This window comes from Cnephaeus nilssonii (genome assembly GCF_951640355.1).
Source record: "Cnephaeus nilssonii genome assembly, chromosome: 13".
Lineage (NCBI taxonomy): Eukaryota > Metazoa > Chordata > Mammalia > Chiroptera > Vespertilionidae > Cnephaeus > Cnephaeus nilssonii.
Genome location: NC_137084.1, coordinates 17,453,279 through 17,478,378, shown reverse-complemented (window position 1 = coordinate 17,478,378; position 25,100 = coordinate 17,453,279). Strand labels below are relative to the sequence as shown.

Here is a 25,100-nt window from a genome sequence, read left to right as displayed (position 1 = left end):
CTGGTGGGGGGAGGGACAGCCAGGAACAACATGGCCCCACCTTCTCCTGAGAGCCTTGCTCTCGGAATTTGTCTATATTTAGCAGGTAGCTGGGAAGGAGGCAGATAAGGGGGGCCTGGGGAGGGGGAGGGCCCCTTATATAGTGGGGGACGGGTCCCTGCCCAGATCCTCTTCGGGTGGCCTGTGCCTGCTCGGTTCTTGGTTTGACTTCTCTCAAGATGCCTGAGCCGGGGAAGAAGCCAGGTAGCTCCGGCTGGGGTTGGGCTGAGGGGGGCGGGGGGGGCGGGCAGGGCGGGCTGGGGGCCTGACGGTCAGGGGCCGGCCTGGGATGGAGCCCGGAGGTGGGTACTTGCTGTCTTCCTGGGCCCTTTTCTGACCCGCAGTTTCTCCTTCCGTTCCTGATGACGGGAGTGAGGGCAAACCAGGGTCAGGGGCCCAGAGGGCAGAGAGCCCAGGCAGGAGGTCCCCAGGCGCCCCCCTCAGATGCTGGGCACCGTCCCTGAACCCCCATCTCCTTCTGCAGCAAGGCTAGGCCTGGCCTGCCTCCTGGGAAAAGGCCCGGCAGGCAGGCGCCAGGTTGAGTCTGGACGCGCGCTCGCACTCGCGGAATGCTCCTGGACAAGGCCTTCCCCTCTCTGGGCCTCCGTTTCCCCGTCTCTACAAGGAGGGGGTGGGGTGGTTCTTCCCACCTGTGAGAGGCCCTGCTTTAGGAGCCTGCACCCCTGTGGCCCCGACACCGGGCACGGCCCCGCATTGAGGTTATACAGACTCTCCGCTCTGGGAGCGGACGGTCAGGAGGCCCGAGCCCGGCCAAGGGCAGGGAAAGTCACAGCCTTTCGCAGGACCGCGGGCCCTGGTCCTGGCCTGTGTCCTCGGGGAGGTGTCCAGGGCAGGGATCCAGTCCCCCAGCCCCAGCCCCCTCCCAGGCCAGCTTTATCGCCGTGGCTGATGCTCAGCCTGAGGCCCTTAGAGGACAAATTTAGCCACATCCAAGTAGGCAGCGTCCCCGTCCTCGCCAAGACCCCAGAGGGTGGGGGGAGGGGAGCTCTCGGGTTTCGCTGGGCAGGTCACTCTGGGATGCACGTAGCCCAAGTCTGTGATGAGGACCCCAGCCCTGGCTTTCCTGCCTGCTGGCTGTGTGATGGTGGTAAGTCACTTGACCTCTCTGAGGCTTGGTGCCCTCATCTGAGAAATGGGCACCATAACTACACCTTTCATTGGAGCGGGAAATGAGGTGATGCGTCCAAGTGCTCATCCCCGTGTTTAATAAGAGGGGCCGCAGGGGTGGGGTGCACGGGCACGCCAGGGCCCCCGCAGCCTCTATTGGACCCTCAGTCTCAGCCTTCAGCAAGAAGCCACGGTCCGTGGAGGTGGCCGCGGGCGGCCCTGCCGTGTTCGAGGCCGAGACCGAGCGGGCCGGAGTGAAGGTGCGCTGGCAGCGAGGAGGCAGTGACATCAGCGCCAGCGACAAGTTCGGGCTGGCGGCCGAGGGCCCACGGCACACGCTGACCGTGAGGGACGTGGGCCCTGCGGACCAGGGGTCTTACGCCGTCATCGCAGGCTCCTCCAAAGTCAAATTTGACCTCAAGGTCATCGAAGCAGGTAAGACGCTGGTCAGTCTTCCCTGAGGTTTGGACTTCCGGGGGTGTGAGCAGGGGCAGCCCCGCCACCTCTCCACGGCCCGGGGCGCCCGAGGTGCTTTCCCACCGCTCGCCTTCGCTTCAGCGGTGCCCTCTGCCAGGAAAGCCCCCCTTTGCTGAGAGCAGGACCTCTCCCAGCGCCCCCCGTGGCTCCCTGGCCTCTCCAGCCATTGTGGAGGTGGGGAAATTCAGAGATGAACAACGTACGGCTGCCCTCCGGCGGGACACCCACACATGCCCGAGGCTGTGCGCCCCAGGGAAGCCCCGGGGGATGCGGGCGCGGAGGGAGCCGAGCCTGGGGGCCTGGGCCAGGGCAGAGCCTGGGGGAGGAAAGGAGGGATGGACGCCAGAACGGGTGGGAGCGGACCCACTGGACGTGAGCACAGAGGGTGTGAAGGTGGGGCTCCTGCTCAGTGTGCGCCGCCCAGAGGGTTGCATCCAAGCGAGATGCCCTGGCTCTGGGGCCTGATGCTCAGGAGAGACGGGGCCGAGGAGGGGCCCTGAGCTCACAGAGGTGGTGGGTAGAAAGGGAGAGGATTTAGGGGAGAGACAGGGTCATGGCGGGTGAGGAAAGGGAGGGGCCAGGTGAGCTGTATCTAATGCGGCTACAAAGATGGAGGCGAGACCTGGGGCAGGAGGGGTCTGGTTCGAAGCTGCTCCACAGCCCCTGCCCGATCCCCTGCAGAGCCAGCAGAGCCCATGCCAGCCCCTGCCCCAGCCCCTGCCCCTGCGGAGGCCCCTGCGGAGGCCCCTGGCGTTCCAGGAGAAGCCCCGGCCTCAGCCTCTGAGGTGGAAGGAGGCTCCCCAAGTCCCAAAGGTGAGAGGGCTGGGCAGGGAGGGCCGGGCCAGTGTGGGGTGTCCCAGGGCAGGTCTCAAAGGCCTCTGCCCACAGGGTCAAGTTCAGCGGCCCCCAATGGGTCTGCGGCCCCCGACGACCCCATCGGCCTCTTTGTGACGCGGCCACAGGATGGCGAGGTGACTGTGGGTGAGTGTGGGGCTGCTGCCGCCCGGGGGTGGGGAGAGGAGGGCGGCAGCAGAGCCTCCCCAGCCCACTGCCGCCCGCCTCTTGCAGGCGGTAGCATCACCTTCTCGGCCCGCGTGGCCGGGGCCAGCCTCCTGAAACCGCCCGTCGTCAAGTGGTTCAAGGGCAAGTGGGTGGACCTGAGCAGCAAGGCGGGCCAACACCTGCAGCTGCACGACAGCTACGACCGGGCCAGCAAGGTGGGCCCGGGGCCCGGGGCCTGGGGACACATGGAGCGGGACATGGAGGGCCCGGGGGGCTCACGGCGGTATAAAGAAGGGGCATGGGGAGCCTGGGAAGCAAGTCGGGGGGCCGGAGGCACATGGGGAGCATGGGCAGGCTCAGGGGAGGGTTATGGGGAGGCACAGGGACCAGTGGGACGTGGGGAACGTGGAGGCCATGGTAGTCTCAAGGGGCACAATAAGGCTTGGGGGGCCCAGCTCAGGGACATCATAAAGCCGGGGGGCACCAGCCAGTGAGGGTAGAAAGCCCCTGGAGGGATGGGCATCAGAGCTCATGGGGCTTCCGGCGGCCGACAAGATCCGTTCATCACAGACAAGCACACCAAAGCCTGAGAGGGTGGTGCTGTCTGAGGTCACTGGGAGCCGGGCCTCGAGTCCGCCCCTGGCTCCCGCCTCTGCTCCTTCCATTCCTGTGAGCTGGCCCAGGGGCAGGGCCTCTGGCAGGCAGGCCCTCACGTCCAGTTGTGTGTCTGTGCCGTTCGGTTGTGTGTCTGTGCCGTTCGGGTGTGTGGCTGTGCTGGTCGGTTGTGTGGCTGTGCCGTTGGGTTGTGTGGCTGTGCCGTTGGGTTGTGTGGCTGTGCCGTTGGGTTGTGTGGCTGTGCCGTTCGGGTGTGTGTCTGTGCTGGTTGGTTGTGTGGCTGTGCCGTTGGGTTGTGTGGCTGTGCCGTTCGGTTGTGCGGCTGTGCCGTTCGGGTGTGTGGCTGTGCCGTGTGGTTGTGTGGCTGTGCCGTTGGGTTGTGTGTCTGTGCTGTTCGGTTGTGTGTGGCTGTGCTGTGCGGTTGTGTGGCTGTGCCGTTCGGGTGTGTGGCTGTGCTGTGCGGTTGTGTGGCTGTGCCGTTTGGGTGTGTGGCTGTGCCGTTCGGTTGTGCGGCTGTGCCATTCGGTTGTGTGGCTGTGCTGTTCGGGTGTGTGGCTGTGCCGTTCGGTTGTGCGGCTGTGCCATTTGGTTGTGCGGCTGTGCCGTTCAGGTGTGTGGCTGTGCCGTGTGGTTGTGTGTCCGTGCAGCGCACGAAGGTGCATCATCTTCAGCGAATGCCACCAGCCTGGCGGCCATCACAGATTTCTGTGCTCTTACCATCCTGTGCCAGCAGATGGCAGTGTGGGTCTTGAGAAGGGGCTCCTTTTGCTATTTACACACAACTGCATGGGCTCACTTAACCTTGAAGGGTGAGAAGGTTGGTGGCCACTGGCCACCCCAGTCTCCTTCAGGGGTGAGGGCCTCGTCTTTTGACCCCCATCTCCCCGACACTCACCCCACAGGTCTACCTGTTTGAGCTGCACATCACCGATGCCCAAGCCACCTCCGCGGGCGGCTACCGCTGTGAGGTGTCCACCAAGGACAAGTTTGACAGCTGCAACTTCAACCTCACTGTCCATGGTGAGTGGGCCCTGGCGCCGTCCTGACCTCGGGCTCCCGAGGAGCCTGTCCCCTGCACCCGCCTCTGGTTCCCAGCACCAGGGAGGAGGCCTCGTCCTGGCCGGACAGCGCTGACCACGTGCCCGACATGCTCACGCAGGGCCTGGGAGAAACCCCTGGAGGCTCCCGGGGCTGGGCTGGTGACGCCAAGTCCAGACCTCGTCTGGGTCTTGTCTTGGTGTCCTGCCTCCCAGCACAGTGAACAGGTGAAGGGCGAATTGAGAGAAGCGTGGGAGCCCCATCACTTGCACTGAGGGATTGGGGATCCTCAACTGCCCCCTCCCTGGACCTCGGCCCCTGGCAAGGCTCAGGATGTGGGGTCCCGGGCAGGTGCCCACTCTCAATGGGCCATGGGTGGGCAGGTCTGTGATGCGGGGATGGCCCCCTCGGAAGTCCCCTTCCCTGACTTAGCTCATTCTTTGCACTCAGAGGCCATCGGCCCCGGAGACCTGGACCTCCGGTCAGCTTTCCGCCGCACGTGAGTGGCCACCTCTCCTCAGGGCCTGGGGAGGCCAGCCTCGGGGTCCGGGCTGGGGGTGGGGTGGGGGGTCCGGGCTGGGGGTGGTGTGGGGGGTCTGGGCTGGGGGTGGAGTAGGGGGGCAGGGCTGGGAGGCATGTCGGGGCTCGGGGCTGAAGTTGATGGCCTTGGGGGAGAGCGAGCTCCCTGGGCAGGTAAGGAACTGGGTCTAATTCCCACAGGAGCGTGGCTGGCGGTGGTCGTCGGACCAGGTACCCCTCCCCCGGCCCCACTTGCCCCGTGTGCAGACCCCGGGGTCTGCGATGGGCAGACAGCCCCCATCTGGCCAGTGTCCCCCTCTCTCACTCTACTCCACCCCCAGCCTTCCCGGCTCCCAAGCCCCTCTGGGCAGCTCCCCTGGGTCCTCACCGGGTCCTTCTCCACAGTGACAGCAGCGAGGACGCCGGGGTCCTGGACTTCAGCTCGCTGCTGAAGAAGAGGTGAGCCCCCGGGAGCGGCTCCGGGGCTGCGGCTCAGCCTGGGGGGCCGCAGAGGGCGCCGTACCTCTGAGCTGGCTTTCCGGCCTGCCGCCTGGGACGGACCTGCTGTTGGGAGGAGTGAGGAGGGCTCTGCAGACGCTAGGTCCCGCACAAGCGCCCCGCGAGCCGCACCTTGCAGTCTGCGAAGCTCCGGGGACCCGGAGACGCTGGGAGAGCCCCCCCCCCCCCCCCCCCCCGAGCTGCAGGGGTTGCCCATCCAGCCCAACCCAGCTGACTCCTGCCCTTTCCTCTCTCCCCGACCCTGCATCCTGGCGGCGCTGCTGCGGCCCAGAGAGTAAGCAGTGGGGCCTGGTGCGGTGGGCAGAGGGCGCCCCACGGTGGTGAGAGATGGGAGGGGCTGGTAACCAGGCAGACCTGAGTGAGAACCCCAGTGTCGGGAGTCTCTGAGCCCCGAGCCCCCGGCTCTCCTGATGCCCAGCTGTGAGGTGGGCAGGAGAGCATGGCCGGCCTGCGGTGCGTCATAGGTGCCCCGCAAATGGGGGCATGAGTGCCGGGGGGAGGGAGGAGGGGAGGCCCATGGGGGTCCCAGGTCTTTGTGGAGAGATGGCCCACGCTCTAATGTGTCCCCGCCTTTCTGCCCCACCTGGAGCAGCAGTTTCCGGACCCCACGGTGAGTGCGCTGTGAAGCCCAGCATCCTGTCACCTCTGTTACCCCAGGAACCCCTCCCTGGCCCCACCCCCATACTGAGCTGTAAGCCCCTGGAACCCCGGAACTGGCTGAGGACCCATGCCGGCTCCAGCCACCACCCCCCCCAGAAGGAAAGGGGCAGAGGGCGGGGCAGCTCCAGCTCCTGGGTCCTGGCCCCGGGGGAGGGGGGGCTGCAATCCTGCCCCGGCCGTGGGCATCCCCTGAGGCCGCCGTGCGTGGACACGGACACAGGGACTCGAAGCTGGAGGCCCCGGCCGAGGAGGACGTGTGGGAGATCCTGAGGCAGGCACCGCCGTCCGAGTACGAGCGCATCGCCTTCCAGCACGGAGTCACCGACCTGCGGGGCATGCTCAAGAGGCTCAAGGGCATGAAACGCGATGAGAAGAAGAGCACAGGTGAGCCCTCCCCTCCATGCCAAGGAGAGGCCCAGGGGAGCCCTCCCCTCCATGCCAAGGAGAGGCCCAGGGGAGCCCTCCCCTCCAGGCCAAGGGCCAGGGCCCAGGGGAGCCCTCCCCTCCATGCCAAGGGCCAGGGCCCAGGGGAGCCCTCCCCTCCAGGCCAAGGGCCAGGGCCCAGGGGAGCCCTCCCCTCCATGCCAAGGAGAGAGCCCAGGGGAGCCCTCCCCTCCATGCCAAGGAGAGGCCCAGGGGAGCCCTCCCCTCCATGCCAAGGAGAGAGCCCAGGGGAGCCCTCCCCTCCATGCCAAGGAGAGAGCCCAGGGGAGCCCTCCCCTCCATGCCAGGGGCCAGGGCCCAGGTGAGCCCTCCCCTCCATGCCAAGGAGAGAGCCCAGGGGAGCCCTCCCCTCCATGCCAAGGGCCAGGGCCCAGGGGAGCCCTCCCCTCCATGCCAAGGGCCAGGGCCCAGGTGAGCCCTCCCCTCCATGCCAAGGAGAGGGCCCAGGTGAGCCCTCCCCTCCATGCCAAGGAGAGAGCCCAGGGGAGCCCTCCCCTCCATGCCAGGGGCCAGGGCCCAGGGGAGCCCTCCCCTCCATGCCAAGGAGAGGCCCAGGGGAGCCCTCCCCTCCATGCCAAGGAGAGGGCCCAGGTGAGCCCTCCCCTCCATGCCAAGGAGAGAGCCCAGGGGAGCCCTCCCCTCCATGCCAAGGGCCAGGCCCAGGTGAGCCCTCCCCTCCATGCCAAGGAGAGGGCCCAGGGGAGCCCTCCCCTCCATGCCAAGGGCCAGGGCCCAGGTGAGCCCTCCCCTCCATGCCAAGGGCCAGGGCCCAGGTGAGCCCTCCGCTCCAAGTGAAAACCAGGCGATCCCTTCTCCCAGCCGGGAGAAGAGACGGGCCTGTGACTTCCTCTCAGGCAAACAGAACAAAAGAAACAGAAGGGGCACGGGCTAGCCCCCCCTCGCCCCAAGGCAGGTCAGGAGAGGGCTCCTGGCCCTTCCCCATCAGGGCTGACAGCCCAGGTGCAGCCCCTGAGGGTGAGCTGGGAACCAGGGGCCTCACCCGCCCCTGGGCAGGAGCGCAAACACCCGAGGTTGCTGTTAACACGGGGTCCAGGGCAGAGAAGGCCATTCCTCCCGCCACCTGCCTTCTCGCCAAGCCTCTGTCTTTCTGGAAGCCCCTGGCCTTATCCCTGAGCTGAGCAGGTACAGAGGACCCCGAGGAAGACAGGCGAACGGAGAGACAAACAGTCACAGTGGGGACCAGGCAGACCAAGGGGAGGCGGCCGGGCCCTCTGCCACGTGGCTGTGGGCGGGAGCCTCCGGCCGGGCCGGCCTGGGTGGGGCGGCCGGAGCAGGGGCTGAGGGGTGGTGCTCAGCCTTCCAGAAGAAGCTGCAGCCGGCCTACCAGGTGAACAAGGGCCACAAGATCCGGCTGACGGTGGAGCTGGCCGACCCCGACGCCGAGGTCAAGTGGCTGAAGAATGGACAGGAGATCCAGATGAGCGGCAGGTGCGCCCGGGGCGGGAGCAGGTTCTGGGGGCTGGGGGTGCGGGGAGGGGACCCTGGATGGGTGGGGGGCTGCTCCCAGCCCTGCCCTCTCTGCCTCTCCATCGTGTTCTCTGTCTCTGCCCGTCTCTCAGCATTTCTCTCTCTCTGGGTCTAATTTCCCATTTTTCTCTTTTATCCATCTTTGTTCCTCGCTCTTTTTCTCTTGGTCTCGCTTCCTCCTGTCGGCAACACACCTATGGCCCCTTCTGTTCCACAGCAAGTAAGGCCCCGCTCCCGGGAGGCTTGGGATGGGGGCCAGGGTCACGGCATGGGGGGGGGGGCAGTGAGGGGGCACCAGGAGGTGAGGCCACAGCTTCCCCCCCTCTTCCGCGGCCCCTGCCCAGGTACATCTTCGAGTCCAATGGTGCCAAGCGCACACTGACCATCAGCCAGTGCTCGCTGGCGGACGACGCGGCCTACCAGTGCGTGGTGGGCGGCGAAAAGTGCAGCACCGAGCTCTTTGTCAAAGGTGGGCCCTGGGCCCGGGGACCTGGGGACCCAGGCAGAGGCGGGCCCAGAGGGACCCGTCCATCACGCCCTCCCTGCTCCGCAGAGCCCCCGGTGCTGATCATGAGGCCCCTGGAGGACCAGCTGGTGATGGTGGGGCAGCGGGTGGAGTTTGAGTGCGAGGTGTCTGAGGAGGGGGCCCAGGTGAAATGGTGAGTGCCAGGGGCCTGGGGCCTGGGGCCTGGGACGAGACTGGGCGGCCTGGGCACCCGCAGAGGAGGCCACAGCCCTTGCTGCCCACCCTCCGGCCAGGCTGAAGGACGGGGTGGAACTGACTCGGGAAGAGACCTTCAAGTACCGGTTCAAGAAGGACGGCCGGAAACACCACCTGATCATCAACGAGGCGACCCTGGAGGACGCCGGGCACTACGCGCTGCGCACCAGCGGGGGCCAGGCGCTGGCCGAGCTCATCGTGCAGGGTGTGGCCCACGGCGGGGGGCGGGGGGGGCACACGGGCCCCACAGCCAAGTACAGGAATCATGCCAACCCGGGGTGGCAGCTGGTGCGACCTTGAGCAAGTCACGTTGACACCGTGAGCTTCACCTTCCTCATCTGTGAATGGGGAGGCTGAGGTTGCCACTCAGAGGGCAGTGGGAGGGTCAGGTGGGCCTGGGTAGTGCCACACACACACACTTGAGGCTCCTTCACATGCACACACGCACACGTGTGCTTTCACATGCCCACGTGCTCTCCAAGGGATTCACGTCCACACCCACACACGCCCTCCCCAGCTTACGGGCTCTGCCCTGCCCCCTAGAGAAAAAGCTGGAGGTGTATCAGAGCATCGCGGACTTGACGGTGGGCGCCAAGGACCAGGCCGTGTTCAAGTGTGAGGTGTCGGACGAGAACGTGCGGGGCGTGTGGCTGAAGAACGGGAAGGAGCTGGTGCCTGACAGCCGCATAAAGGTGTCCCACATCGGGCGGTGAGTGTGCGGGGCTTGGCCCCGATGCAGACGGGCGGGCGATGGGGCAGCAGAGACTGAGACAGAGACAACGGAGAGACAGACTGACACACTGGAAGACAGAGACAGACAAAGAGACAGAGACGGACGTAGAGACACCCAGAGAGACAGAAAGAAACAGACAGAGGGACAGAGAAGAGATAGAGACGGAGACAGACAGAGATGGACAGACTGAGGTGGACAAAAAGAGACAGATACGCAGACAGGCAGGACACAGACTGAAATGGGAGGTTAAGAAGAAGAGACGAAAAGACAGACCGAAAGCGGTGGAGAGACAGAAGCGCACCGAGGAGAGTCCATCAGAGCCAGAGAGAAGCAGGGAGAGAGGCAGAGGGGTTTGCCCTGGGCCCAGCCCCCTCCCCCAGTGGTGACCGGGCAGGAGGCCACGGGGGGAGGCCAGCCCTGGCGGGGGGCCCTCACTCTCTCCCACTCTCTTACTCATGCCCCGAGCATCTGGGCCGGCCCGTGCTGGGCCCAAGGTCACGGAGATTAATGAGACCAGCCTCTGTCCCGTCTCCAAGGGCCCGACCAAGGGGACACTTCTGCCCTGCCTGCCCGTGAGGGCGCTGGAAAAGTCAAAAACAAAGAAAGCACTTAAAACACCAGGACCCCAGAGAGCTAGGAGGGGGCCAGGGCCCCGGAGCTCTGGCCAGGGTGTCCGGTGAGGCCAGGGGTGTGTGGCCCCGTGGGACCCTCTGAGCCACTGCTGCCCGGCAGGGTCCACAAACTGACCATTGATGACGTCACGCCTGCGGACGAGGCTGACTACAGCTTCGTGCCTGAGGGCTTCGCCTGCAATCTGTCCGCCAAGCTCCACTTCATGGGTGAGCTGCGCCCGGGCTGGGGGGGCCCTGTCGCTGGCCCTGCCTTTGCCCTGGTGCCAGCTGCTCTTCCTTCTCTTGCAGAGGTCAAGATTGACTTCGTGCCCAGGCAGGGTGAGTCTCAGGGCCCCTGTGTGCCACCTCCCCACACATCCCTACCCCCCCAACCCCCCGCCCACGTCTCCTCTCCACTCACAGAGAAGAACAGAAATCTGGGAGAGGGACCTTGAGACCCAGCCCCAGCTCTGCCACTCGGGACTCCGGGCCAATGATAATCTCTCAGCCTCGGTTTCCTCACCTCTAAAGACAGCATCCCCATCCTAATACTGTCTCCTCCATAGGGTGGTGGGAAAGATGAGAGGAGGTGGTGTGTGAGCCATCCAATGGCAGCACAGATGTGAGATTTTACTATTTTTTCCCCCTGCTTTTTGAAGTGTCTCTCCTACTTTCAGATAAAACTTTAACCAGGAGAATAGTCCAGGCTGAGGCATGCTCTAGAGTAGTACCTTCCAAACTGGGTTCACTTAACACAAGATATTAAGTGAAGGGTCCCGTGGTGAAGTAACTTTGGGGAATACTGAACACTTGCCCCCATGCCCCCTCTTGCACAGTTAAGACATGTGCTTAACTTTGTTTAATCCAGGGTTTCCTAAACTGTTTGTTTGTTTGTTTGGCCGTACATTGATGTCCCTGCCCCCCCCCCCCCCCCCAGCACAGTTTAAGAAATGCTACCCTAGGCATCCTACACTACAACTTCCCCGGAACTTCCTGGAGTGATGGAATATTCTAGATCTTGATTGGGTGGTGGTTACACCGGTGTATACATTTGTCAAAGCTCTGCAAGCTGTGTGCTCAGATCTCGGCTTCTCATAGTGTGTGAATTATGCCTCAGAAATAAAACAACGGGACACCTGCTCCTCCGGTGTCCCCTGTCTCTGACCTGTGCTGTGTCCCCACCCCAGAACCTCCCAAGATCCACCTGGACTGCCCTGGCCGCAAGCCGGACACCATCGTGGTTGTGGCCGGGAACAAGCTGCGCCTGGACGTCCCCATCTCCGGGGACCCTGCTCCCACGGTGATCTGGCAGAAGACCATGACACAGGTGCCGTGGGCCCCTCCTCCACTTCCCGTCTGTAAAACGGGGGTTTGGGACCAGTGAGTGCTGGGACCTGCTCCCCACATGGGCATGCCCTCCGGTGCCCTTGGCTGGGAGTGTTGAGATGCAGCCGGCTAGGTGATGGGCAGCCGAGGAGGCGGGCAGAGGAGAAACAGAGGGGCCGCTGGGCAGGGTCTCCCCCGCCCATCCCCCGGGCTGAGTCAGCCCCCTTCCCCCCTTCCCTGCTGTTCTGTTCCCAGGGGAAAAAGGTCCCAGCTGGGCCGGCGCCTGAGGCCCCAGGGGATGCAGGTGCCAGTGACGAGTGGGTGTTTGAAAAGAAGGTGAGTGAGGCTTGTTTGCACAGGGTGCCCACCGTGGGCTAGGCCTCCAAGAAGGTGCCACACCTGGTCAGCGGTGCTCCTGCCCCGGGGCAGGTGTCCACGCACACGCACACACCACACACGTCTGCCAGCGTTTGCACCCTCCACGTCGCGGGAGCCCTCCTGCGCCGGCTGCCGCTGGGTCCTCTGCCAGCAGCCATGAAGGGCTCCTCACAGCGGCTCTGTGAGGTCCTGCTATTCCCATTCAGAGACAAGGAAACGGAGGCACAGAGAAGACACGGGCTTCCCTGAAGTTCCCCGACAAAGCGAGAGCCCGAACCCCCTGCCCTGGGGCCTTGCCCGTGGCAGGCGCTCAGTGAGGGTTTCTGGACCTGGGGCTCGCGTGGGCGCAGGCTCCACTCAGGCTGTGCCTCCCCCAGACCTTGTGCTGAGCTCCTTTCCCAGCGCGGGGCTGTTGGCCACCCCAGAGGCTGCAGAAGCTTCTGGAGTCCAACGTGGGCCCTTCCCCCCCCCCACGTCCCCCTCGCCAGCTGCTGTGTGAGACCGAGGGCCGGGTCCGAGTGGAGACCACCAAGGACCGCAGCATCTTCACCGTCGAGGGGGCAGAGAAGGAAGACGAGGGTGTCTACACGGTCACCGTGAAGAACCCTGTGGGCGAGGACCAGGTCAACCTGACAGTCAAGGTCATCGGTGAGGCCGGTGGCCGGGGTCCAGGCAGGGAGGAAAGAGGGGCAGCCAGGGAGGGCCCATCCACCGAGGCATTCAGTCACTCAGCACACGTGGCAGGCCAGGCTCTCAGGTCCACGGAGAGGATGGGGACGGGGACACGGGTGAACATGGGCAGTGGGAGCCATGCAGGGTGGGTCCTAGGCCGGCGACATGACCAGAACTGCCTTCCAGAAGGGTTGCTCTGGCTCTGGGGGTGGTTGGGGGGTAAGGGGATGAGCAACAGGGACCCTGGGCCCGGGCAGGGCTGATGTGGGTCCCCAACTCCCCCAGATGTGCCGGATGCCCCCGCGGCCCCCAAGATCAGCAACGTGGGCGAGGACTCCTGCACGGTGCAGTGGGAGCCGCCTGCCTACGACGGCGGGCAGCCAATCCTGGGTGAGTGGGGGGCACCAGGGCAGACCCGCGGGCAGGGGCGGGGGTGCCTGGGCCCCAGACCACAGCTCCTGCTTCCCTTCGGCAGGTTACATCCTGGAGCGCAAGAAGAAGAAGAGCTACCGGTGGATGCGGCTGAACTTCGACCTGCTGCGGGACCTGCGGCACGAGGCGCGGCGCATGATCGAGGGCGTGGTGTACGAGATGCGCGTCTACGCAGTCAACGCCATCGGCATGTCCAGGCCCAGCCCCGCCTCCCAGCCCTTCATGCCCGTTGGTGAGCCTGCCCCGCCTGGCGCTGCCCTCATGCCATCCCCGGCCGAGGATAGCAGCTGCTCTGTGTGGGCGGCCACCACACTGGGCATTTACACCCCAGGTCTGTCATCTGAAAGCGGGGGTAAGCCCTCATCTCACAGATGAAACAAGTGAGGCTCGGAGAACTTAATGACTTGCTCAAGGCCCCCCAGCTGGTAGGGCTGGAGCGGGGACTCACACCACCCTGACCCTTGTTTCACCTTCGCGAGGGTCACCTTTCACCTCTGTAGAAGGGGGTAAGGACATCGACTTCACAGAACTGTTGTTAGGGCGACAGGAGTTAGTGCCAGCAGAGCGTCTGGTATACAGCAGGTGCTCAATAAATGGCAATTGTCCCCTGTCCTCTGCTCCCTCCAACCAGGGTTGTCACGTATGAAACAAGGGGAGGGCAGTGGGTGTCTAAGGCCCGAGGGACGTCTGTCTGTGGGAAGCGCCCTGGACCAGGAGTTGGACGTGGTGTTTGCCGAGCCGGCTCCACCGTCCCGGGAGGCCCGCTGAGCTGTCGTCTCCCGAAGCCTCGGTTCCGTCTGTAGAATGGGGGGTGGAAGGGTAGTGCAGACACGGGTGTGGCAGGCTCTCCAGGACACCTGTCCCTGCCAGATGTGTGGGCCTTTGGGGGCAGCTGTCTGAGGCAGGGGGAGGTGGCAGGAAGGGGGGTGATGTGGGGAGAGGGGTCCAGGCCTCCTCCTTTAGGACTGACTTCCAGTTTGCTCGGCTCTTAGCTCACCTCAGCACAGGGGAGGAGACGCCCGTGCTTCGGGCTGGTTCCCCTCCCACCGCTATCGGACGGAAGTGGCTCCTTCTAAGCTCTCTGAGGTCTTCAGGCACTTTTCCTACTTAGAGCTCTTTTGTGCTTGTTCCTAAGCCTACCTAGAGACAGGCCTTTGAACGGAGCTGAAATGTCCCTTAAAGTGCTCGAAAGCCGCCGCAGGGTTAGCCCCGTGTGACTCAGGCCCCGCCCTGCCCTCCCCTGCCCAGGCCCCCCCAGCGAGCCCACCCACCTGGCGGTGGAGGACATCTCCGACACCACCGTGTCCCTCAAGTGGAGGCCCCCGGAGCGCGAGGGAGCCGGAGGCCTGGATGGCTACAGCGTGGAGTACTGCCAGGAGGGCTGTGAGTGCCGCCTGCCCGGCCCGGGCCTGCAGCCTGGGCCCTTCTCTGAACAGCCCCCGCCGGGCACCCGTCACCCCGCGGGGCCCTCCCGGCAGTGGCAGCCCCAGCCAGCCACCAGAGGCAGGGCAGCGGGGGGGGGGGGGGGGGGTGTCCATGCTGACGCTGCCCGTGGTTCTGCCTCCCACCCCCACCCTCAGGCTCCGAGTGGGTGGCCGCCCTGCAGGGGCTGACAGAGCGCACCTCGATGCTGGTGAAGGACCTGCCCACGGGGGCCCGGCTGCTCTTCCGGGTGCGGGCACACAACGTGGCCGGGCCCGGAGCCCCTGCCACCACCAAGGAGCCCGTGACGGTGCAGGAGATCCTGCGTGAGTGCCCCTGTGGGCACCGGACCTGCCACTGACGCCCGGCCTGGGCCCTGGAGGAGGGGACAGTCGGACGGGCCCTCCTGGGGGAGGAGCTGCATGCTGGGCAGGGACAGGACGGGCAGGAGCCTTCATCCAGGCCCCAGGCGCAGGGCAAACCTGTGCGGAGTGACCTCTTGGTTTCCCGTCAGCCCCAGTCCGGGCAGGGAAGGCGCGGGTCATTGTGCCATCCTCGGCCCGTGAGTCTCGGCTCCAGCAGGCAGATCTTGTCCTTGCGCTCAGGACTGAGCAGTGATGCCACTTGGGGTCAAACTGACCCATCTGGGCCTCCCTTCCTAACAGAGGATCAGCTGTGTGTAAGGACTGGTTCTCAAGGTGGAAAGACAGCAGACTGGGTGGTAATAGGGTCCAAAAGCCTAGATTTGCATCCTGGCCTGTGTGACCTCAAACGAGTTGCACACCCTCTCTGACCCCTGCCTCCTGCAGCGGCGTGGTGAGGCTCAGATGGAAGCAGGCGCTTCGTGAACCCTTTGGGGCGGGGTTAGGGGAGCTACAGGAGGGGACCCCAGGGAGCAGCACTTTTTTAGCTGCAGCTCTGGGCCCTGCCTCAAGAGAGAATGGAGCTGTGGCACCCCTCAGGCCCTGGGCTGGGGGTGGCTCTCGCTGAGCTGCCCACTCCGCGCCCACAGAGCGGCCACGGCTCCAGCTGCCCAGGCACCTGCGCCAGACCATCCAGAGGAGGGTCGGGGAGCCCGTGAACCTCCTCATTCCTTTCCAGGTAGGGCTGGCCCCTTCTCTGTCCTGCTGTGTGCTGCTCATGCCTCGCAGACCAATGTGCCTCAGGGCCCACCTGAGACCTCACCTGGGCACGTGAGGCTGGGGGTGGCCGGCTCTCAGGGGGAGCCAGGCTTGGGGGTGAGCTGTCCCTCCCCACAGGGCAAGCCCCGGCCGCAGGTGACCTGGACCAAGGAGGGGCAGCCACTGGCGGGAGAGGAGGTAAGCATCCGCAACAGCCCCACAGACACCATCCTCTTCATCCGGGCCGCTCGCCGCGCCCACTCTGGCACCTACCAGGTGACGCTGCGCATCGAGAACATGGAGGACAAGGCGACGCTGGTCCTGCAGATCGTTGGTGCGTGGCCCTGGGGCCTCCCTCTCGCCCGTTGGCTGGCAGGGTGATGGGCCCTGGAGCAGGGTGTGGGGTTCCATTGGGTCTGTCTCCTGCAGACAAGCCGAGTCCCCCCCAGGACATTCAGGTCACAGAGGCGTGGGGCTTCAATGTGGCTCTGGAGTGGAAGCCACCCCAAGACGATGGCAACACAGAGATCTCGGGTTACACGGTACAGAAAGCAGACCAGAAGACCATGGTGAGCCTGGGCGCCCCCCCACGCACCCCTCCTAGGGCCTGGCAGACCCCACTGCCCTGAGGATGGGCCCACCTCTCACCCTCCGTGATCTGGTTCTCTGCACAATTGGGGTGCAGACACCAGGGGGACCCGAGAGAAGCCCCTGGTAGGAAGCAGGGCCTGCCCCCAGCCCCAGAGACCCCTTCTCCACACCGCAGGAGTGGTTCACGGTGCTGGAGCATTACCGCCGCACCCACTGTGTGGTGTCCGAGCTCATCATCGGCAACGGCTACTACTTCCGCGTCTTCAGCCACAACATGGTGGGGCCCAGTGACAAAGCCGCCACCACCAAGGAGCCTGTCTTCATCCCCAGGCCAGGTGCTGGGCCCTCACTCCCACCCCCGGGGGCGCTGGGGCAGGCAGCCAGGGGGCACAGGGAGGGAGCCCGGCTGGGTGCAGCCCTCTTGGTACAAAACCCTGTCACCGCCAGGCATCACCTACGAGCCACCCGACTACAAGGCCATGGACTTCTCCGAGGCCCCAAGCTTCACCCACCCCCTGGTGAACCGCTCGGTCATCGCCGGCTACAATGCTACTCTCTGCTGTGCCGTCCGAGGCAGCCCCAAGGTGGGGAACGTAGGCCCAGGCGCGGGCAGGCCCAGGCGGCCGAGCTCTGGCCTCGAGCCGTCCCCTTCTCTCTGCCTCTCCCTGAGCAGGGCCTGGCACTCCCCATCGGCTCTCTGTTCCCAGCCTTGGACATAGTTCGGGACTCCAGTGGGCGCCCCCGGAGTAGAAACACAAATGCCCATCTCCCTACATTCCTGCCAGGTCCTCTCAACCTGAGAGTCTCCCTCCTTCCCACTGTCTGATTTATAGCCCAAGATTTCCTGGCTCAAGAACGGCCTGGACCTGGGAGAAGACGCCCGCTTCCGCATGTTCAGCAAGCAGGGCGTGCTGACCCTGGAGATCAGGAAGCCCTGCCCCTACGACGGGGGCGTCTATGTCTGCAGGGCCACCAACCTGCAAGGCGAGGCGCAGTGTGAGTGCCGCCTGGAGGTGCGAGGTGAGGAGCCCCCGGGCCAGGCCTGGGTGGGAGAGGCGGGCGCTGGCTGGGACAGCCATCTGGGCCCAAGCAGCTGCTCTGGCTGGAAGAGCCATGGTCGCCACGCCCGCTGCTCCCTGCCTGCTGGGAGGACGTGTGGGGCCGGGAGGTGCAGCCACAGCACAGCCTTTCTCCCCTGCAGTGCCTCAGTGACCAGGCTGCCTCCTCGGGCACTGCCAGGTATGTACGTACTCTGGACCACCCCGGGCCCGAATCAGCCTTAGCCCTTGGTGCAGGGGCACAGCCATCGGAAATGGGGTGCAGGTGGCTCTTAGTCCAGCTCACTCACAAGGGAACCTGTGTCAGAGGTGCCACCGGATGCCAGCCATGTGCCAGGAGCCTGAGGGAAGCTGGACGCGTGTGCGCGGTGTGACCGGGGGCCGGCTGCGGAGTGGTGATGAGCAGGCGTGGGGACTGTGCAGACTGACCCTTCGGCGCTCCCGCTGGAAGCTTTCAGATCGTGGGGGCGAAGAGCGAGTGAGCTGAGGAAATGATGGCTGCGGGCGTCTCTCTGGCCTGCCATGCTCGCGGGGTGTGCGGGCAATAAAGCTCAGTGCAGCCACAGAGACCTGGCCTTCTTCCCACGTGTTTTCACACAGGCACAGGGAGACTGAAGTTGATCTTCAGAGCAAACTGAGGGCAGACGGTTAAATGAGGCCCAGAGAGGAGCCCTAAATTCAGAAAACATTAATCCTGGAGGGAAGCGGTTTTCCCCACTGCACACTCTTCAAAGGAGGAAACGGAGAAACAGTGATGGAGAACAGGCCTCAACACAGAGCCAGCACACCAGGCTCCTGGCCTGCTCGCACGTGCTCAGCACTGTCTTCGTTCTGGTGGCCACGGTCACAGCAGCCCGGACCGGAGGCAGTGCTGCAGTTCTGTGCCCATAAGGCCTGGGGGCTGCTGTGGGGTCTCAGTGGGCAACAAGCCCATGGCCTACGCACACCTGAATCCCATGGAGGAGGAAGCCAGCAGGTCTCAGAGGTGCCCTGATAGTGAGTGTAGAGGGTCCTTCCTGCCAGGGAGTGGGAGGAGGTTTTCCCGTGGCAGAGAAAAGCAACTCCCTGACGCTGGGCCCAGGGCCGCTTCTCTGAGTTCCACCCGAGACACTCCTGGCCCCGATCCCAGTGTTCGTGTGCAGCCCCAGGTCCTGGCTGAGTCACAGCACTGGGGATCACACCCGTAAGGAACACTAAGAGCTGGGACCCCAGGGCGGTTTTCCTTCACGGCCAAGTTCATCTCTGCTCAGGTGTCAGCCAGTTTGGTTGCCCCCTCTAGTGGCCAATTCAGAGCACAGCAGCCCTCTGTGGGCCCTAACAGGACACAAGGGAGGATGCTCTCCCACAGCCGCTGGGAGCCCAGGGCGTGGGGAGGAGCCCTGCTGGGCCGGCAGGGGGGAGGCTGGGCTTTGGCGCCAAAGCTCAGATGGGCGTGATCTCATCTCCCCGCTCCCTTCAGACCAGAGGTGCCTTTGTAGAGTCTAGGTCCGCCTTCCTCAGGCCCAGGTGAGGGGAAGCATCATTTAGTGCCAGGAGCCCAGGAAGAGTTAAGGACATTTATTTCACATTCACACGTCTGTACATTTTCTATAAATAATGTGGAGCTGAAATAAATATGTACAGTCATTTCTTGCCCACTCCCAGGCCCTCTCCCCCTTCTGGCACCCAGTGCCAGGAGACGCTGCCTGCAGACACGGGTGTGTACCCAACTTGGCTTCTGCCCACCCCTTCGGGTTCCTGGGAGTCTCCCGGCCCCAAGCAGTCTGCTCGCCTCTAAGGCCAGGCAGACCTCGGGAAGAGCTGCTCCGCTGAGTGGTGGAGGCCATGGTGACAGCAGCAGGACTGTGGCCCCCGGGTGGGTGGTAGCTGCCAGCTTAGGAAATGCGCCAGGAAGCAGGGAGGGTGCCACTCACGCTGCTGCCCCGGGACTCTCCCTCCTCCCGCTGCCTACCCCTCTCAGGAAGCCTCAAGCTCCCCTCACTCCCCAGAGGGGGGCTGTTCCAGGCGCCCGGCTGTGCTGGATCACAGAGGACCAGAGCCAGAGTCCTGCACTGGGAGGTCACAATGCCGAGGACACGGAGCCACAACACCAATGTCTCAAGGACATGCAGGCGTGGATTCACACTGGCCTGTGCCAAAGAGTTCTTAGAAGCCACTGGCCCAACACACACACACACACACACACACACACACACACACACACACTGGAGCCCTGAGGGAACAGCAGGCTGGTCTGGGAGTGAAGAGGGAGAAGGTGGAAGAGACTAGCTCAGCCCTGTGACGAACACACTAAGACACACCAACAGAGACACATAACTGGGAACCAACTAAGCCACGGCGAGGGGCCTGCAGAGCACACGCGCCATCCGCGTCTGTCTTAGCAGCATCGTGCACTTGGGAACAGCAAGAGGCAAGGGGCGTCCCCTGGGCTGGGGCAGCCTTAACCCCTCCATCAGCTGGAGACGGGCCGGGGTGGGGTTCTGAGGTCTTCCTCACTGCTACGGACCGCAGCCACATACGAGAAGAGACACAACACAGAGTAGCAGATCTCGTGGGCCTAGGCGGGGAGAAAACCAGGCAGATCAACACCACTGAGACCTCACCTCTTCACACGTGGAGATCCGCCACGGGGGGAAACGCGCGCCCTCGCCCTGGCCGGTGGGAGAGGGCATCAGGGTGCGTGTCTCCCCCGGGGCTGCAGACCTGTGTCGGCCTCAGCGGAATCTCTGGCATCTGCACCAAATTCGCCTCTCAGATCTCTCCGATCACCCCTCACCCGGTGCTCGCAGAGCCCCCCCTTCTGTCCGAAGCCCTGTGCAGACTGGCCAGTCAGGGTGGGATGGCACACTCACCATGGGTGTCTTGTACTTGTGGCTCACCACTTCTTTAATTTCAGGAACTAAAACCGGACGGGCAAGAAACAAAACAGAAAGTTCAAAACTAAGAGCGGTGCCGTGCTCCCCCAGGCGGCGGCGCCCGGCACAGGGCCCTTCCCTCCGGACCGCTCCTAGGGCCGCAGCTCAGGCTACGGCAGCGTCTGTCCAGCCCCTGCAGGAGGAGAGGGCACGTCCCCAGACACTGCCCTGAGGTCTGCATGGCTCCTTGCTGGTGGCCGTGACTCTACCCACTTCTCTGGGAGCCCCGGCATGGCGGCGGGTTAACCTTTCACCAGCCTGGTCCCTGTGCTGTCCAGGGCCCCCGAGAAGGGCAAGGAGGGTGAAGAACCCCGAGTCGGGTGGGAGAAGAGAGCCGCGTCCCTGTCGCCAGCCCGAAACTCGGGTCCTGTTACGCACGGTCCCCTGAACTCCCAGCCCCGACACCGAGCGTCCTGAGGCTGGATGAAGACGTGGCGTGACACTAAACCCACCAGACGTGTACGTTTCCTTTCCTGAGTGGCAGGAGAGGCCAGGCCCGCCTGTGTGAGGGAGAGCGTCAGAGGGCTCTGGAGCAGACACACCGAGCAGGAGAGGCAGGCGAGCACAGCACCCGGGAGGGAGGTGACGGGGAGCATCAGGCAAGGTACACACATGTCCACAGCCCCAAATGCCAGACTCAGAGTCGCCCCTGCCCCAGCCATGCAGGGGTTCTGCTTGGCCAGGGGAAGGAGTGAGGCACAGGCTCAGCCATCATCATGGCCCCTGAAGTTGGGAGAAGCCGGGCATGACATCTCCTGGGGACCAGAAAGGTAGGATGAGAGTCGGCCACACCTCCTGACCCTGGGAGGTGAATTCAGGGACCCGGGGTGACCAGGGGATAGACTCATCAAAGGTGGAGCAAGAAGCACAGGTCCTCTCCTGAGTCGGAAGATTCCCCCAAAATCTCTCTCTGGCAGAAGAGAGGGAGTACACAGGGGAGAACCTCAGAACCAGTGAGCCAGCACGGGTGGAGGGAGGCTGGGAAGGAAGAGGGTGGGGAGAGAAGACGGACTGGGGATGTGAGCAGCTGCCTGGGTTGAAGGGAGCCCGCCCCGCCCACCGCAGGGCCCGAGGTGGAGCCGGGGGGGGGGGGGGGGGGGGGGGGAGGCAGCAGAGCCGGGGCCACTTTACCTGCTGGAGAACGAAGGTTTTCATAGCAGCGATGAGGGGCACAAAAGAATGAAGCACAAACACAGCAGGAACTCAAAGCCCCAGGGTGAGAACCCCTGCACTACAGGTCCACTCGGCTCGGGGAGGCTGGCTCCCGGCGTCCAGCTCCAGCTGCCCCGCCTGCCTCTGGGGTCCACTAGGCTTCTCTGCCCCCTAGAGTGAGTCCGCCTGGGTCGCCACTCGCCCCTCCTCCAGCACAGGGGCTGGGCAGACGCCGGAGAGGCCCTGGGTGCGTGGATGGCGCACCGGGCTACTAGGAGGCTCGCAGCAGGCGGCGTGACCTAGCAGGCGTGGGGACGGCCCGACTGCTCTGCCCCAGAACTTTCTGACCACTGGCTGGCCAACCGAGGGAACCTGGTGCCAGTTCACTGAGCCCCTGCAGTGCCACCTCCAAACGCTGACCCGGCTAAGGCCACGTGCTCTCTGGGACCCACTCCCCAGCTGCCACTGTCGCTTTCCTTCTCCCCTGCTGTCAGCTCGGGGCTCTCCTCTTCCCTCTCACGCCTGCCCTCCAGCCTCTCTGCAGAGGCTCTCTCTGCCTCGAGCCCTCCTCCGGAGCTCCGAGGTTTGAGTTACTGCCATGTGAGTCCAGGCCTAAGAGCAAAAGAGTGTAATTACCAAATTCCTCCAGGACAAAGACGCCTCGGACTGTATTGCACTTTTTAATGTGATTCAGCTCTATGAAAACCTGAAAGAGAGGGAGGGGGGGGTGAGGCCCAGAGGCTCCCCGCCCACAAGCCCCTCTCACCGCTACAGCCCCACCCCACACAGAAAGCCTAGTTCCCAAAGGGAGGACAGAGGAACACACACACACACACACACACAAACACACACATACACAAACCACACACACACACACACACACACACACACACACACACACGACTCAAAAGCGCTAAGAAGCGAAGATAGCAGAAAGGGCATGTACCTTCCGCTCCTGGCCGGAGGAGAAAGCATGGGAGAGAAATGAAGGCGTTAGTTTTAATGGTCAAACCCAACCCGAAGGCCCCTCTGCTGGCTTGGGCTGCCCGCCCGGACCCTGTGTCCAGGGCAGCGTTTGTGGGACACTGTGCCCCAGGGGTCCCCCCACTTAGCCCATCAGCTCTCTACCCTTCCATGCATCCTCCTCCGGCGCAGAGGGCTGGCACGGGCGCAAAGCTCCCCTCAGACTGTCCTCGGGGTGAGGCGCTGCTATCTTCCTTGAAACAGGATCCAGGCTCTCCCGAGAAGCACGAGGTGATGAAAACAACAGCTACCACTCCTGAGCACCTACTGGGAGCTCTGCACGTGCTATGTGCAATCCTTCCGTCTATGAGGCGCAGCACAGAGGTTCACCCTCACTTTACAGAGGAGGACCCTGGGGGTCACAGTTTACTTTCCCATGAATAACCAAGATGGGCTCCGAATCCAAGTCAGTCCTGACTCCAAAGACCACGCTTTTGCCACTTGTTACCCCAACTGTGTCACTCCCTCAACCCCACTGCAGGCTCTGTGGCAGAGGGCGGACCCGCGGCCTTAGCTCACTGTCAGTCAGGGTCTCATTTCCCCTCTCTGTAGGATCTCTCTCTTCTGGGGCTAAGCCTTAAACTCCAGACCAGCTCAGACGTGCTTTGTAACAGTTAGCTGTTAGGTCCGTCCGAAGGGGCCATATGCCGAGGGTGGGACCCGGCGAGGGCATCTGGGTGTTGAGATCCTGTCTTCGGAAGGTGAGGCATCGGTGGAGGCCACAGCACTAAAATGTGGTTAAGAAGCCTGCTCCCCAAGAAGTGTCAGCACCTTTGGGGTCCAGACAGGTACTTAGGTACCACTGACAACATTACTATTACCACTAATCAATACACTAAGGAGAACACACTGCCTTCGCACCAAAGCTGCCCAGCTAGAGTCCTGAAGGAGAACTAGCATGACAAGTGGAGGGAGAAGGCACAGACTCCAGGTGTCCACCTCCCCGGCAGCTGCTGCCTGGCCAGGGCTGTGGCTCCCACAGGCGGATCTGGCTCTGAGCCTCAGGAGAGGAACGGGGGAGGGGGAGGGGAGGCACTTGGTGAAGAGTCAGAACTGGGAACGGACCTGGGATGATGTGCTGGCCTCAGAAAGGAATTAGCTTAAGGGATGTCCATGGAGAGAAAAGGTAACACTGTGTTAAGGACCAGGAGAAAGAAGCAAGTCAGCTCCTACTGTGGAATCACAGTGAGGGAGACGGATCCTGAGGTGTCCCGTCAAAAGAAGGGGGTGGGCCTGTGAGGCAGGGGCAGAGCGGGCGCTTGGAGGGAGGGAAAGAGTAGGAAAAAGAATCAGCAGGAGAAAAAGCAAACACACACTCCAGTAGGATAGAGACAAGCTACTCACACACTCACACACACAAACTACGCACACCAGACACACATGAGCGAGATCAGCTGGTCTAGACTCTCAAAGCAAAACCACCAAGCAGAAGCGTACCCTGGGCACAGGGAAGGCAGACGCTGCGAAGGGCCAAGTGAGACGCTCCCACTCACACTGTGCTGTCTCGTGAGTCTGGACGACGAGGCGCCCTCTCTTCCCGGGTCTCCCACAGAACCGCCCTGCCGCACCTCCAAGGGGCCGTCGGCGTCTCGTGCCCTCCTCTCTGACCTGTCCCCGGTCCAGCTGCTCCAGCTCTCCCACTAGCCTCAGAGGCCCTCGCTCACGCTCACTGGGAAAGCCCTGGGGACCCTGACACTGATCCTATTGCAGATGGAACCACGGGGCCAGGAAGCCGTGGGCTGCCACTTGCACCTACCTGGTTGTGCATGAACTTGAGATTGATCCCTTCTAGGGTGACCTGCAGCAAGCCACCCTCACCAGTCTTCATGTCCTGCACGGGGAACTCGCCACCTAGTTCAGGCCCTGCAGGGAGGGAGCAGGTGATCAGCTCGCTGGGAGACAGGGAGTCCATAGCCCGACTTCCTTGCCAGGCCTCGGACACGAACGAAGGCTGATGAACATAAACGGGGGCACGTGCTCAGGGAGCTCTCTCCTTACCAGGTTTGATGCTTTGCTGCCGGGCGGCGGCACGCTCCATGCTGTCCTTCACACAGTAGTACAGCTCCCGACACTGCGGCACCGGGAGAGAGCCGTGTCACTCAAGCCTTCCGGGGCTGCTGAGGGCCTGGGCCGCTGCCCGGACCTCAGGACAGCTTCACGAATCCCACACGACAGCCAGAGGCAAAAGCGGGGCTCCAGACGTGGATTTTGGAATTTTAACTCCCGTACAAGAAACTCAAGGCCCACCCCCAACCCAGGCAGAGGCCACGGGTACCTTCTTCGTGTAGAACTTGTTGAGCTGGGTCTCCGAGCCGTTTCTGCGCCACAAGCACAGCACCTTGGTCTTGGGGCAGTAGGTCATGTTGATGAGCTTCTCGTACCACCAGCGCTCATACACCGTCCCGATGTTACTGCGCAGCACCACGCAGTCATCGCACACCTGGAGGGGCGCAGAGAGCGGGTCAGCCATTCCGGTCCCGGCGGGGCCCTCCCATCCCAGGCCACACGACACTGTTGGGACAACTGGTTCTGGGGGCATCCCCAGGGTCAGGGTCTCTGACTTATGCTCATCGTCTTCCTTAGATGGAGACACAAACCCTGAACTGCTGGACACTTTGTACATTGGAAGGTTTATTGAAAGAAAAGGAATCTGTAAGCAGGAAGGATGCTCACTTTTCTTTTCTTTATTTAAATATGTTTTTTTTTTTTTATTTCAGAGAGGAAGGGAGAGAGAGAGAGAGAGAGAGAGAGAGAGAGAGAGAGAGAGAGAGAGAAACATCAATGATGAGAGAATCATTGATCAGCTGCCTCTTGCACCCCCAACTGGGGATCAAGCCCGCAACCTGGGCATGTGCGCTGACCGGGAATCAAACTGTGACCTCCTGGTTCATAGGTCAACACTCAACCACTGAGTTATGCCAGCCGGGCTCACTTTTCATTTCCATCAATGTTCATTACCTCTTACACGTTCTGGATTTAAAGTACTCAGAGGACAGCTCATGCCGCCACCTTACAA

At 63.4% G+C, this 25,100-nt stretch overlaps 2 protein-coding genes across 14 annotated transcripts in view; one reads left to right on the top strand and one right to left on the bottom strand.

Moving 5' to 3' along the window:
- Window positions 1-218: 218 nt before the first annotated feature.
- MYBPC3 (myosin binding protein C3) lies at window positions 219-18,211 on the top strand (the record flags this gene model as incomplete). Its single annotated transcript, XM_079787707.1, has 33 exons — window positions 219-243; window positions 1,336-1,602; window positions 2,326-2,457; window positions 2,533-2,625; window positions 2,713-2,861; window positions 4,164-4,281; window positions 4,750-4,798; window positions 5,020-5,049; window positions 5,224-5,277; window positions 5,927-5,947; window positions 6,218-6,381; window positions 7,758-7,890; window positions 8,274-8,398; window positions 8,483-8,588; window positions 8,689-8,855; window positions 9,194-9,359; window positions 10,116-10,222; window positions 10,304-10,333; window positions 11,182-11,321; window positions 11,576-11,656; window positions 12,187-12,346; window positions 12,656-12,760; window positions 12,846-13,034; window positions 14,051-14,185; window positions 14,383-14,550; window positions 15,237-15,325; window positions 15,484-15,679; window positions 15,775-15,914; window positions 16,112-16,271; window positions 16,384-16,520; window positions 16,770-16,956; window positions 17,138-17,175; window positions 17,302-18,211. 32 exons carry the CDS (start codon window positions 219-221, stop codon window positions 17,146-17,148), a joined length of 3,834 nt encoding a protein of 1,277 aa, XP_079643833.1. The 3' UTR covers window positions 17,149-17,175; window positions 17,302-18,211.
- A 304-nt stretch (window positions 18,212-18,515) lies between these two features.
- The window catches only part of MADD (MAP kinase activating death domain), a 37,767-nt gene continuing 31,182 nt past the window's right edge, over window positions 18,516-25,100 (bottom strand). For 6 of the 13 annotated variants that reach the window (XM_079787695.1, XM_079787696.1, XM_079787705.1 and 3 more), the window contains 5 exons: window positions 24,360-24,524; window positions 24,083-24,155; window positions 23,841-23,947; window positions 19,847-19,893; window positions 18,516-19,551 (listed from right to left, as the gene is read on the bottom strand). In XM_079787695.1, coding sequence (XP_079643821.1) covers window positions 19,870-19,893; window positions 23,841-23,947; window positions 24,083-24,155; window positions 24,360-24,524 — 369 coding nt within the window. In that variant the 3' untranslated portion in view covers window positions 18,516-19,551; window positions 19,847-19,869. Of the gene's footprint in view, window positions 19,552-19,846; window positions 19,894-21,697; window positions 21,768-23,840; window positions 23,948-24,082; window positions 24,156-24,359; window positions 24,525-25,100 lie in introns of all 13 variants that reach the window. The other 7 variants (XM_079787694.1, XM_079787700.1, XM_079787701.1 and 4 more) reach the window with 2 other exon arrangements.